The sequence below is a fragment of the Elephas maximus genome, chromosome 7 (genome assembly GCF_024166365.1).
Source record: "Elephas maximus indicus isolate mEleMax1 chromosome 7, mEleMax1 primary haplotype, whole genome shotgun sequence".
Lineage (NCBI taxonomy): Eukaryota > Metazoa > Chordata > Mammalia > Proboscidea > Elephantidae > Elephas > Elephas maximus.
In genome coordinates this window covers 43,240,441-43,253,711 of record NC_064825.1, presented here as the reverse complement: position 1 = coordinate 43,253,711, position 13,271 = coordinate 43,240,441, and the positions used below count along the sequence as shown (strand labels likewise).

Below are 13,271 nucleotides of genomic sequence, written 5' to 3'. Positions count from 1 at the left end.
CAAAAAGTTTTAAAACAAACACACTGTACAAATACTAAAGATTACTGCTATTCTTACAAATGAGAAAACCAGGGCTCAGAAAAATTAAGTGATTTGCTTGAGGTCATGTGGTTGGTAAATGCCAGAACACTTGAACTGGTGTTTCCATTAAACCATAAGGTTCCAAGGATCTTTCAGTTATAACACACCATCTACCCACCTCACCACACCCGACTCCCGGAGATGCCCGTTTATCCCGTAAGGTTTCCCCAACAGGGCTTGCCTGTTCCCTCACAATCAAAGATGGCCACCCCAGCAGTGTGAAAGCCCAAAATGCTTCCCTTGAGGCATGAGATGGGATGCCGCTGAGCACCATGAGTCTGCCCAAGCTGCTCTATGAGCTCACAGTGACAAGAAATTGCAGTGAAGACATAGGTGGACTGGCAGCCGGCATGGAGTGGAGAGGGATGGAGGAAGGGCCAGAGCATGGAGCTGTGAGTCAGGCATATGACACGCATAATGGAGGTCTCCTCAGTTCAAAGGCAGACACAGAAGACTCACAACACGGACAACACAGCAACCCTACCTTCTGTGGCTCCTTTGCCTTTCCTGTCTGGGATCTCTAACCCAGTGCCCCCTGAGGGATACAGGGAGACGTCCGTTGGCACAGGCCAACTGCTGGCTGTGTCCTCCGTGATCTCATACATCTGCCCCTCCATCGGCTGCAGGTGCCAGTTTAGGCCAAACAGGTGCATGGCTGTGGTGAGCAATGAAAAAAGTCATCTTTTTCTGCTGGAGGTGGAAATGGAACTCCCAAGCCATAAGGGGAGAGCAAGTGGGGTGGGAAATACAGGAATTCAATTCAGTTCAGTTCAGTTCAATAACTATCCACTGGGGGCCCAGAGATGATCAAGGCATGGACCTTGGCCTCAAGGGGCCCACAGCCTGGTGGAGCTGGGAGGGAGTGGGGTAGTGGAGCTTCAGAAGGTCTTGGCCTTTTGCTTCAAAAGACAAGTAACAATCCAGGGAGAAAAACTGCAATTTGTATCACAAACGGTTAATTTCCTTACTATAAAAATACCTTCTACAAATAATAAGCAAGGTCCAACCAACAACACAGTAGAAAAACAGGTATAGGAAATGAATGATCTACAGAATAAGAAATACAAATGGCTCCTATTCATATGAGGAAACTCTGGACATCACTCATAATAAGAGACATGTAAGTTAAAACTCTGAAATACCATTTTTCACATATGGTTTGACAAAGATTAAAAAGGTTGAAAATGTCCTGTACTGGCAGGGAGTGGAAAACAAGCACTCTCAGACATTGCTGGTATGGGCTGGAACTCCTATAAGCCCTGTGGAGGGCAATTTGACAAAAGCTATCACATTTATAACGCACACACTCTTTACCATGGGACTTAGAGATTCTATTTCAAGAAGTTTCTTATCCAGATATACTCACACATGTACTAAATGAGTTACATACTATGTTATTCATGGCAGCATTGTTTTTAATAGCAAAATACTGGGAACTAGTCTATCAATAAGGGGCTAAATAAGTTATATCCACACAATAAAACAGTATGCAACCATAAAAAAAAAAGTGAGGCAGCTCTTTATCTACTTTTCTGGAAGGAAAACTGTAAAGTGCACAACAGTGTATTTGATATACTACTTTTAGGTTAAAAAATGCCTATATATGTATAGAGTATTTCTGGAAGGGAAGGAAAGACACTGGTAACAGTGGGTGTGTCCTATGAAGGAAGATATGCTAAGGATCAGGGATAGGAGGGAGACTTACTTTTGATTTTGTACCAGTGCGTATATTTGTTTTAGAAATATTTTTTCCAAGATAAACAAACAAACAAACAAAAAATTCCATTATCCTCGTGTTGATTCTGATTCATAGTGACCTTATACTCTAATACAACAATCTAGAAGAGACCATTAGACACCAAAAAATAGATATAACCTCTTGGAATACCCAAGGCTTGAGAAGGTTAGGTAGTCTGTTCCCATAGAAGCTTGTGATCAAGTACAAAATGTCTGCTTAAATCCCATGTTAGGATTCAAGACTTAGGCCTTGTCAATGGTCCAGGCCCACCTTTTCTCTGATGCCTACCCTGATTCCTCACATACAGAGTTAAACAGTCAAGCCCCTGAGCTCCTACAATCTCCTGTGTATAGCATTCACTTCTTTGCCCAACTAGTGAATATTTTCTGAAAGTCCACTGTATGCCAGAACCTATGGCAGACTCTGGAGAATCAGAAATGAATCAGACAGTTCCTGCTGTGATGAGCTTACAGTCAGGTGGGAGAGACAAACAAGTAATAAAGTCTATTCAGAAGGACTAGAAGGGCCAGAGGAGGGTATGACTAACCAGCTAGAAGGACCAGAGAAACACAGGATCTATAGAGAACTGAAGAGCCATAGTAATTATACTTACTGAGGACCTTCTGTGTGCCAGGCAGTGTGCTGGGTAATTTGTATACATTATGTCTAATCATAACGAAGCTGTCAAGGATTTCATTTTACTTGGGTCCACAACTAAGGCCTATGGAAATAGAGGTCGAGAAATCAAAGGACATATTGCATTGGGGAGATCTGCTGCAAAAGACCTCTTTAAAGTATTCAAAAGCAAAGATGTCACTTTAAGGACTAAGGTGTGCCTGACACAAGCCATGGTATTTTCAATTGCCTCATACGCATGTGAAAGCCAGACAATGAATAAGGAAGACTGAAGAAGAACTGATGCCTTTGAATCATGGTGTTGGCGTAGAACAAAACAAATCTGTCTTGGAAGAAGTAAGCCAGAATGCTCCTTAGACCAGAGAGGATGGTGAGACTTCGGCTTATGTACTTTGAGCTGGTTATTGGGAGGGACCAGCCCTTGGAGAGGGACATCGTTTTTGGTAAAGTGGAGGGTTAGCAAAAAAGAGGAAGACCCTCAAAGAGATGTACTGACACAGCAGCTCCAACAATGGGCTCAAGCATAACAACAATTGTGAGGATGGCATAGGACTAGGCAGTATTTTGTTCTGTTGAACATATGGTCACTATGAGTCAGAACCGACTCGGTGGCACCTAACAACAATGTTGTTTAACATGTCTAATCCTCATGGCAACCCTACCAGACCCAATTTACAGATGTGCACATTAAGGCTCCAAAGGTTAATTAAAATTATAAAACTATCAGTTACCAAATGCTTACCATGTGCCAGACGCTGTGCTAAGAGTATTAAATGCAGTATTTCATTTAACTCTCACAGCAATTCCAAAAGGTAGACATTAATTTTACAGATGGAGAAACTGAGACACAATGAGATTAATTTGTGCAAAGTTAAATGACTAACAAATGGCAGAGTCTAGGCTTGAATCCAAGACTATCCAAGTCCTGAAATCACACGCCATTAGCTTTTCTGGCTTTAAGGCCCAGGCTTCATCCACTCTTATACACAATCTAGAAGAGACCATGCTGCCTCTCACTAGCTTTATCTAGCATGCTGGGCATTATAAATACATTCCCTTTTACACATCAAACAGTCTCCAGGGCTTTTAAATCTCTTTTTAGGCAACAATATATGATCCTGTGAGGCAGACAGGAAGCCATTTTAACTGGCCTCAGTCCACAGAATGGGAGTTTTTGAAGGTGGTTTTGAGGGGCTGTGCTATTACCTTCAAGACAGAAAAACCAGGATAGAGGAGCCTGGAGCACAGCACGTCTTTCTGACTTCTAGCACAAACAGAATCCACCGAGGGAAATAAACAAGTTTGATTTAACCAGGACAGCATATTCTGGGAACAGAAATGAAATCTGAGCCTTTGGTTCCTCTTTGGTTACTATGGTACAGGGGAAAGAGTGCTGGACCAGAGATAAGAAAACTGCTTTTAAATCCTAACTCTGCCACTTACTAGCTGTGAAGCCATAGGCAAGTTAGGTAACCTCTCTGAACTCCAGCATCCTCATCTGAGAAATGGGGATAGAAATATTTCAAAGGATTGTTGTATCAAATGAGATAATACATGGCAAAGTGCTTTGTAAATTATACATATGTGTGATTGCTATCATTTTATAACTGTTATTTTTGTACCATTGATAACGATGATACTGGGTTATTGTTGTTCCCATCTATTCAGCCTCTGACTCATGGAGACCCTGTGCACAATGGAACGAAACGCTGCCCAATCCTGTGCCATCCCCCATGATCAGTTGTGAATTGGACCTTTGTGATCCATAGGGTTTTCACTGGCTGATTTTCAGAAGTAGATCAGCAGGCCTTTCTTCCCAGACCAACTTAGTCTGGAAGTTCCACTGTAACCTGTTCAGCATCCTAACACGCAAGCTTCCATGGACAGATGGGTGACGGCTGCACATAAAGTGCACTGGCCAGGAATTGAACTCATGTTTCCCACATGGAGGTAAAAACTGTAATCATGACCGACCGATGATAATGAGTAGCTGAGATTTACTGAGCAGCTTTTTAAGTACAGGGTACATGTACATAAGGTGTTTTATGCTGCTCTCGACTGTCTCTGTGTAGTTGACAATGATAATAAAACAGTTAACTTGCCTGGAAAGAGTGAATCCTCTGCTATTTCCATGGCTGAATTAGCTCACATTTCTGCTTACCTTCTTACTGTTTTAATCTACATATTGGCAACTCCAATGGTAATGAAGAAATTGTTTAAACTACGGACACCTCAGATACACGCAGTTAAACGAGTAGTGCTTCTTTCCCCTTTAGAATCAATTATCTCATCTAAGTGTGCAAATGTGCTGTCTTGTTAAAAGGTCATGAGAATTAACTAATCTCAGAATGAAGAGAACTCTCACAGCTTTGTGAAGAGAAACAGTTTCATTGTCAAAGCTTTCTCTTATTTTTAACAAGATGCAAATACAAGTTATTGCTTAAAAAAATGCGCTGAGGCAAAAAAAAAAAAAAAAGCAAGAGAAAGAAGTGCTAAGGGTGAACAGTCAGCAGATCTGATGTTTCAGGGGAAGTTAATTAGGGCAGGAGAGTCCATAGCTGGTGGTGAGGGAAGGATGTCTTTGACCAAAAGCTTAGAGGTCGATGTTGGCACCCCTTCCTCTCTGCTTTGCTCCCTCCTCCTGCCCTGTCCCAAAAAGAGACCCACAACTGCAAGGTTGGCCCATCATCTCTGGTGTCCTACGGAAGATGCATTCCTGCAAACTAACTAGGAAAGCAAGGTCTTATATCCAACTTGAACTTCGACTGACTCTTCTAGGAGGCTCGTTTACCCAGAAATAACTTTGGAGGTGGGTGGGTAGGGAAGTGAGCACAGGGTCACCAAGGCTGGACTGAGAAATGGCTAGCTGGAAGGTAAAATTGAAGAGACAGGAGTGAGGATGGGGCAGAGATCCCGAGGTGTGAAGTTTGACCAGTAACGCCGTCTTAACACCAAAATAAAAGGCACTTTTGATCTGTGATCCAGGCTCTAACTATAAGTCAATTCTTTTACTGTATTGTTTGGATGCTGGTTAATTTTACCGTTCTGGGCTAGGGGAAGGGGAAGAGAGAAGGGAGAGACATAGTCTGCTCTGCTCTTCTCTTTCCAAAGGACACAACACATGCTCAGCCAGCGACTGTCCATGGACCATGTAAATTCAAGCAACCATTCTTCCTTACCTTTCGTAATTAATATAACAGAAACACCAGCAACAGAAAAGCTGGTATCATCTGAGTGCATACTGCATGCCAAGTGCTTTATATAGATTATCCAGTTTAATTCTCACAGAAAGGTTGCTTGAAAAAACATTATTGGGGAATGTATGCAATGGAGTTGGAATATAAACTGAGCTAAAAAAAAAATTTTTTTTTATAGTGATATAGCTCTAACTGTAAGTTTTTTTACAGTTGGAGAAACTGAGACACAGAGAGGTAAAGTCAATTACCCAAAACCACAGAGCTATTGTAAGTTTGAGGCAAGTTTCAAACACAGGAGCCTGTGTTCAAACCAAACTTCCTTTTACAAATTTTACTTTAAAGTTAAAATATGGACAACATAAAGACACCAGCAAAAAAGACTGAAATAAACGTTTAGGGGGTCCTGAAAGTGATAACAAACATTCCCTGGCCCATAAACACATGTTATCCAAATGACTTGAAAACATGAGCCATTCTTAAAAGAGGTGCCCCATAGATTCATAAAAGGCTAAGAAACAAACATACACTGTCCTTTCCAGTCTGCTCAAAGGATGGACTACACCACTGAAACAACAGAAATTATAACCATGATATTGCCCATTTCCTGAGGAATTAATGGTAGCCACCCATCACCAAAAAACCAAAGTATATCACAGGATCATCTCAATTACACCCTGTGGTGTGTATTTATAACTATTTGTGTAAAACCTTCCCAAACACACTTGAGTGACCTAGAGAGACAACTTCATACTGGTTTTCCCCTTAGAATAGTTTGTAATTCAATCAAAAGGTAAAAAGATGCTAAAGAGTTCAGAAAAAGGCTGTGGAAAGGTAGAGGGATCACAGGATCAGCCACATTGAAATGTTAATGATTTCTAAAAGCCAGCAGCAAGGGTGGGGGAGTTCTGACTCCCCGGCTCTGGTCAATCAGATCCCAGGGCTGACATTTTCCTGTCGCCTTTTCCTGCCCAGCAAGATAGGAGAGATGGCTCAGAAAGTGCAAGCTCCATCTTGACATTTTTAAGAAAAATGCTCAATAGATGTTCAGACATTGAAGGCTTCCCCCAAAACTGGCCAGCAGGAGACAATTAGCAAAGTCCTTTTGCCAGAGTCTCCAATGTAAGTAGAGGAGAGTCTCCAGCGTAAGTAGGGGAGAGTTTCCGCTGTCACAATGCATGCTTCCCTTCCAAAAACTGAAAGCAGGAACCCACTGCATCTGTAAATTAGCAGCTCTAGGTAGTGGCCAGAGGAGGTTATTAGCACAAGGAACTGTTGATTCAAGTGGTATTTTTGGTTTCAAAAGACAATGGAAGCCAACCCAGCCACAGGCTATCCACTTTTCTGTTTTATATTAGTGTTCAGTTTTCGGTGTTTTTTGGGTTGGGTTTTTTTTTTTTTTTTTTCCTTTTAAAAAAATACAGTAGTATTGTTTCTATAAAATCTAAGTCACTGAAGTTCTTTGACTTATGGTCCTTTAGTGGGGAAAACGGAAAACAAAAACCAAAACACAACTGTTTCATTCCTGGCGGTTTACTCCTAGCTTTGCTACAAATCCGCAACATTCACAAGTTACAAACCATGAAGCTGTATGTACACAAACATGTACACTGCAGTGTAATAACAAAAAATTAGAAGCAACCCAGATCCTAGATGTCGAAAAACAGGAGAAGACTTAGCTAAATTATGATACAGGTACCAAATGGAATACCAGTTAATCATTATAAAAAATAACTATGGCTGATGAAGAGTGAGCTACTTGTATCAGGTGGACACTTGAGACTGTGTTGGCATCTCCTGTCTGGAGGGGAGATGGGAGGATAGAGAGGGTTAGAAACTGGCAAAATTGTCACGAAAGGAGAGACTGGAAGGGCTGACTCATTAGGGGGAGAGTTTTTTTTTTAAGTGGGAGTATGGAGTAAGGTGTATATAAGCTTGTATGTGACAGACTGACTTGATTTGTAAACGTTCACTTAAAGCTCAATAAAAATTATTAAAAAAAAATAACTATGGCAATCAGCTATGAGGGAAAATGTTTAATAATGTTAAAAGGAAAAAAAAAAAAAAAACAAAAAACGGGGCATGAAGTCCCATGTTTTTCCTGACTGTACTGCTGTAAAACCAGGTATAAAAAAATCTGGAAAGGACTATATACAAATGACAGCAGGCTTTGAATTATAGTGGCAGAATTAAGGGCATATTTTTTTCTCTAGTTTCCAAGCTTACTTAAATTATATCTTACATTAAAAAGGAATTCTTACGACTTAATCTCAGGAGCAATAGGTGGGGGAGAAGGGTGATAACAGCAGAGGAGGGAAATCCAAACCTTGAGCCTAGGACATGTGTCAGATACCAGGCAAGGGAAATTATAAACATTATTGCATTCAATCCTTACATCCACCCTGAGAAAAGTATTATTCCTTTTTATGGATGAAGAAACAGGCTAAGAGAGGCTTCATGACTGGCCCGAGACACACAAATAGGAAGTGATAAAGTCAAATTTGAACCCAGATCTGACTGGTTCCAAAGTCCGGAACCTGTTCCTTGTATTTTACACTGCTGAATTACAATGCCTGAAAATAAGTTAAACAAATTGAAAGTAAAGCCTCTGCTGATAGCGTAGCCAGGTTTGTACTTTTGAGGCAGTGTGTTAAAGGGCCTGTTCTCAGGGACAAAGCCTGGGGCCCCCCTCCTTCCACGTCCTGACTGCCCTCCACCCCCACAATCAAAACCACGTAGATGCAAGTCAAGTGGGAGACCTGGCCCACGGCAGCGTCTGTCTATCCGAGACACTCACAGCTCAGCCATTTGTTAGTCCATGACTCTGGGCAAACTATGTAGCCTCTCTGAGCCTCAGTTTCCTCATCTGTAAAATACAGGTAATCTTACCTATCTCAAAGGATTGAAGAGAGAAGGCATGTGATATGCTTAGAACTGTGTGTGGCACATAATAAGACCTCAATAAATGGCAGTTGTCATTGTCACTGTCACTTTGTTAAGCTGATTTTTCCTAATTCCGGCACCCACTGAAAGATTTGTTTGAGGCAGCTCTGCCATATCACCCTCTTCTCCTTTTATATACCCCTCACGATGCTCCCTCCACACCAACTGTAAATTTCTTTATGCCGAGGGCCCTCTCCTGCTCCCATCAGCTGACAGACTTTGGGCACAGGAACTAGAGATATCTGCCCAATAGATAAAGCGGCATTTAAAAACGGAATCACTATAAAGCAGCTTGACAGGATTCCACTGGTGAATACGTGGGGCTAATTTTAAACCAAGTAAATATATTACCTTTCCTCCTGTCTCTGGATAAACTTGACGGCAACAATCAGGGTTACTGTCTCTCACTCCCAAATTAGGTGTTTTCTGGAGAATGGACTCTGGCATGCTTCATCATTTTTATGCAACATGCAATGTTGTGAAGAAGGGAGGCTTTCACCAAGGATTCACCGGCAGCCGCTCAATATTTTTGTAAATCAAGGTGGAGTCCGGCACGAAACAGAGGACTGAGCAGGCAGCCATGCATACTGGAAACAGGTATGACCACGGTCAATATGGTGGAGAAATATTAACTCAACTGGAGGGCACCAAAAACTGGTGACAAGGTAAGTTGTAAGGAACCAGGCCAGAGTCTAATTTGTACCGGCTAAACTGCTATCATTGCACCAACAGAATAAGAAAGCTGTTTTTTCTGGACACTTTTCACCTCGCAGGCTCTACAAAGACGTCTTCTATATTGAATTCATTTAGGGTTTGGCCACCTCCACCAACCCCTGGACTGACCTCAGCCCAGTTATCTAAAGTCTCCCTGCCCTACTCCCAATTTTGTGCTAGTCAACAAAATGGGAGACAGTGAAGTGTGGTGGTTACAAGACAGCCTTTGCAGCCAGGTAGACCTGAATTCCTCCCCTGGTTCTGATATTTACAGTTATGCTACTCTGTTCACATAATTTAACTTTATTGAGCCTCCATGTCCTCGTCTATAAAATGGCGACAATAATACCTAGCCCCAAATGTTGCTGTGAAGAGTAAAGGAAAAATGTATTTTAAGAGTTTAGTATGGGGCTTGGTATTTACCCAGTACACAAACAGATGGTAGCCCTCGTAGTCAGTGTTCTTGTTGTCGTTGCCATCACCATCATCAGCTGTATTGTGTATCACTGTTTTCACTGAGAAAGAGTGTTGTAAGGGGACTTCAGGAATTGGGAGAGTTGAGAAACCTGAGTTTTTGCTCTGGTTTGGTGGGGGGGATGTTGCTGTTACTGAACTTACAGGTCACGGGGTCTGCCAGCCCACTCACTGCACAGATAAGGATGCTGGTTAATGCATTTGTGGCAGAGCCAGGGCCTGAGCCCCAGTCTTCAGACTCCTACTTCAGAGCTCTTTCCACTAAATGACCTGGTTATTAAGTCACAGCAGGAAAACCTGTCAGAGCAGGAAAGGCATCCTCATAGCTTGCTCCTCCTCAGGCACTGCACTCACAGACTAAGGCATTCTCTCCTTGGGACTAAAGTAAGGGATATGAACCCATGCAACAGGCTGTATTAGGCCATCATGGGACTCTCCCTGTAGGCCCCCATTCCCTTCATTTCTATCCCCCAGCACCTAGCCCAGAGGAGTAAAGAAATGGAGAAAAAGAAGGAGACAGATGTAATGAGAATTATTATTAAAACACTAACAGCTCCCACTTATTAAAATTTTACCCTGTGCATGACGTGGAAGATTCACCTGCACTTTGTCATTTAAACTCATGATTTTTTAAGGTATATACTATTAATACTATTAGCAACCCCGTTTTATAGCTTAGTCACCATATTATTAATAATCTAATTTTGTATCTCTAGAAAACTAAGGCTCCAAAGTTGCCTATAATTGAACCATTCATCATGGCAGGACCAAGATCCCAAACTAGGTCTGCGTGACTCCAAATCTCAACCTCTTCTTACACTGTTGTCAAGGAAGCACAGACTTTCATTTAGTGCTGATCAGAATAAAAGTGCAGTTTCTGATCAAACCACTGCCAACAGATGAAACATCCAAGGAGTGACTCCCATATAAAAAAAAAAAAAGTGGATAAACCTAATAAAAGCGCACCCCTCCCCTTCATATTCAAGACCTCACTAATGATCCAGGGATCAAAGACACTCAGGGGATCACCAGCTATTCAAACTGTGCTGCCAGAGTGAGCTGAACAACACCCAACAGGGTGCTGTCATTTCCCCAGAGGAGCAGAAACGTTGGCGTAAAGCTCTGCATAGGCTCCTTTCTTTGGGGCACTTGTTTCCAAGTGTCAACCCTATTCACGAGGCTCGCAAAAGCATTTCTAGCTAAAGATGTTCTGCCTTACCAAAGGACCAGCCTCTCCTGGATAAGGCATCATCCCTCCTTCACCTGTACCAACAACCCGACAGTGCGGAAGGACAAGATGGGCTTAATTAGTGCTTAAAGCTAGAGAGAAGACGCCTGTTGCTGTGTTCCATTTCCACAGCTACTAGAAGGCGTACAAGGCTCTATAGAGCAACCCTTCTGTTTCCTGATTTCTTTTGGCACACCAACCATGTGACTGATTTTTTTCCATGATCAAAGCCAATTAGGAGGTGGTCCCCACTGTACATCTAAATGGAGTTTTAATGTGTGTATACATTATTAGGATAGGCCCTTTCCCTCTGGAACGTTCATTTCAGTGAGAGGAATGAGGGCAGACAGCTTAACGTGGAGCCTGCCACCCAGATTTGTAACTTGGGATAATATTTCTTTATAATGAGAAGCAGTTTGAAAGAGCACTTTAAAAGCTCACAGAACAGAGTGTTTGATGTCCCTCCTTTACTCCTTACAGCTTCCTAGGCTCTCACCTCATGGGCCTTTCCCAGCTCTTTGGAATCACACCGGGTTTTCTTGCCTCCCTGCCCTTGTCTGTGCACAGAGCGGGCACTCAAGTGTTTCCTTTTTTTCCTTCTTTTACATAAAAAAAAATTTTTTTTTTTTTATATACACTGTGGGCCCTGGTGGCACAGTGGTTAAGCACTCGGCTGCTAACCAGAAAGTCAGCAGTTAGAGCCTACCAGCTGCTCTGTGGGAGAGAGATGTGGCAGTCTGCTTCCATAAAGATTTATAGCCTTGGAAACTTCATGGGGCAGCTCTACCCTGTCCTATGTGGTCACTGTAAGTTGGAATTGACTCTATGACACAGTATGCTTGGTTTTTGGTTTTGGTTTTATGTACACTGACCTCTGGTTTGGTTTAGCCTTTCAATTAATAGGTTTATGGCAGGCAGAGTTCCAAGCACCGTGATGATCATCGTGATAATGAAAATGATGATGACAACAATAGCCATTGTTATTAACTGAATATTGTGCCAAGCACCGTGCTAAGTGCTTTATAAACATAGTATCATTTAATCCCTACAAAGCCCCAAGAGGTAGGTAGTATTATTCTCCTATGCAAGGTGAAAAAAAATGAGGCTCAAAGATGTTCAACAACTTGCTCAAGATTACACATTTACTAAGAGGTAGAGTCTAAATTCAGACCTGAGTCAAATCCAAGACTGACATGAAGCTGTCCATAACCACTACTACACTGCCTTCCTGATTAGGTGTAAAACTGTGAAAATGACAATAATGGGGGAAAAAGTGTCAGTCTCGCTGTTATAGGGACCTGCTTTACTACTCAGATTTTCTTGGCAATATTTCCCTGAGAATAGAAACTTGAGCCGGTGTCTCCTCACAACAGAAAAGATTTTAAAAGAGCACCTTAAATGCTTGTTGAATCCAGTATTTTGAATTCTGCATTACTTCTTCCTGCTCAGGAGTCTCAGACTGTGATTTCTACTGTCCCTTGAATAGACCTGCCCATCCAGCCTCCAGATTTTTGCTAATGCAATGCCCTCTGCCTAGAATAGCCACCATTTTGCCTACTTTTTGAAAAATTTCACCCATCCTACAAGGCCTATTTCAAACGTCATCTCTCTTGTGAGTATTTCAACCATCACCCCCAGTCAAAAATGACCTCTGCCACCCTTGCCCTTGGGTCCTTACAATTATTTCTGTACCACTCCCATGTACACGACCCTGATGGTATATACACATGTGCTCCTTGCCCCTAGTTCATTCTATTTTCCACCTTTGTTTCTCCAGCCAACTTAGTAGTCAGGGGAGGTAACCTGTAGAAAGACAGCCAGGCTCCCAGCTCTCGCCCTTACAAACTGCATCATCAGATAAGTCATAAAACCACCCAGTTTTTTTCATCCACAGAAATAGACATATAAGATCAACTCCCAGGTTCTTGTAAGGATTAAATTTAATAAACGTTCTCTGTAAATTACAAAGTGTACTAAAAAATAAGGCATTATTATATTGCTTAATAGTTAGTGAATGAATAAACATCCAAAGTTTAATATGCAGACTGATGCAAAGATTTATATGTCACACTGCCAACCCAGCCTTAGAACTATACAATTAGGATTATGTACAGTACTATATAATAGACTTAATTCACTATAGAATAGTTAGGAGACAGACAAGTTTCAAAAGACGCGTTCTCAGTTTTCAGGTAAAGAAAAATGTTACTTATCCCCAAAATTTTCATCTGAAGCTTTGCTTCCCACCCCCCACCCCCACCCC

At 41.9% G+C, this 13,271-nt stretch overlaps 1 protein-coding gene across 2 annotated transcripts in view; it reads right to left on the bottom strand.

Annotated features, from left to right (window-relative positions):
• Nucleotides 1-13,271, bottom strand: part of TENM4 (teneurin transmembrane protein 4) — an 887,828-nt gene that overhangs the window by 215,701 nt on the left and 658,856 nt on the right. For both annotated transcript variants that reach the window (XM_049889686.1, XM_049889688.1), the window contains exon 13: nt 566-736. In XM_049889686.1, the coding sequence (XP_049745643.1) occupies nt 566-736 (171 nt within the window). The remainder of the gene's footprint in view (nt 1-565; nt 737-13,271) is intronic.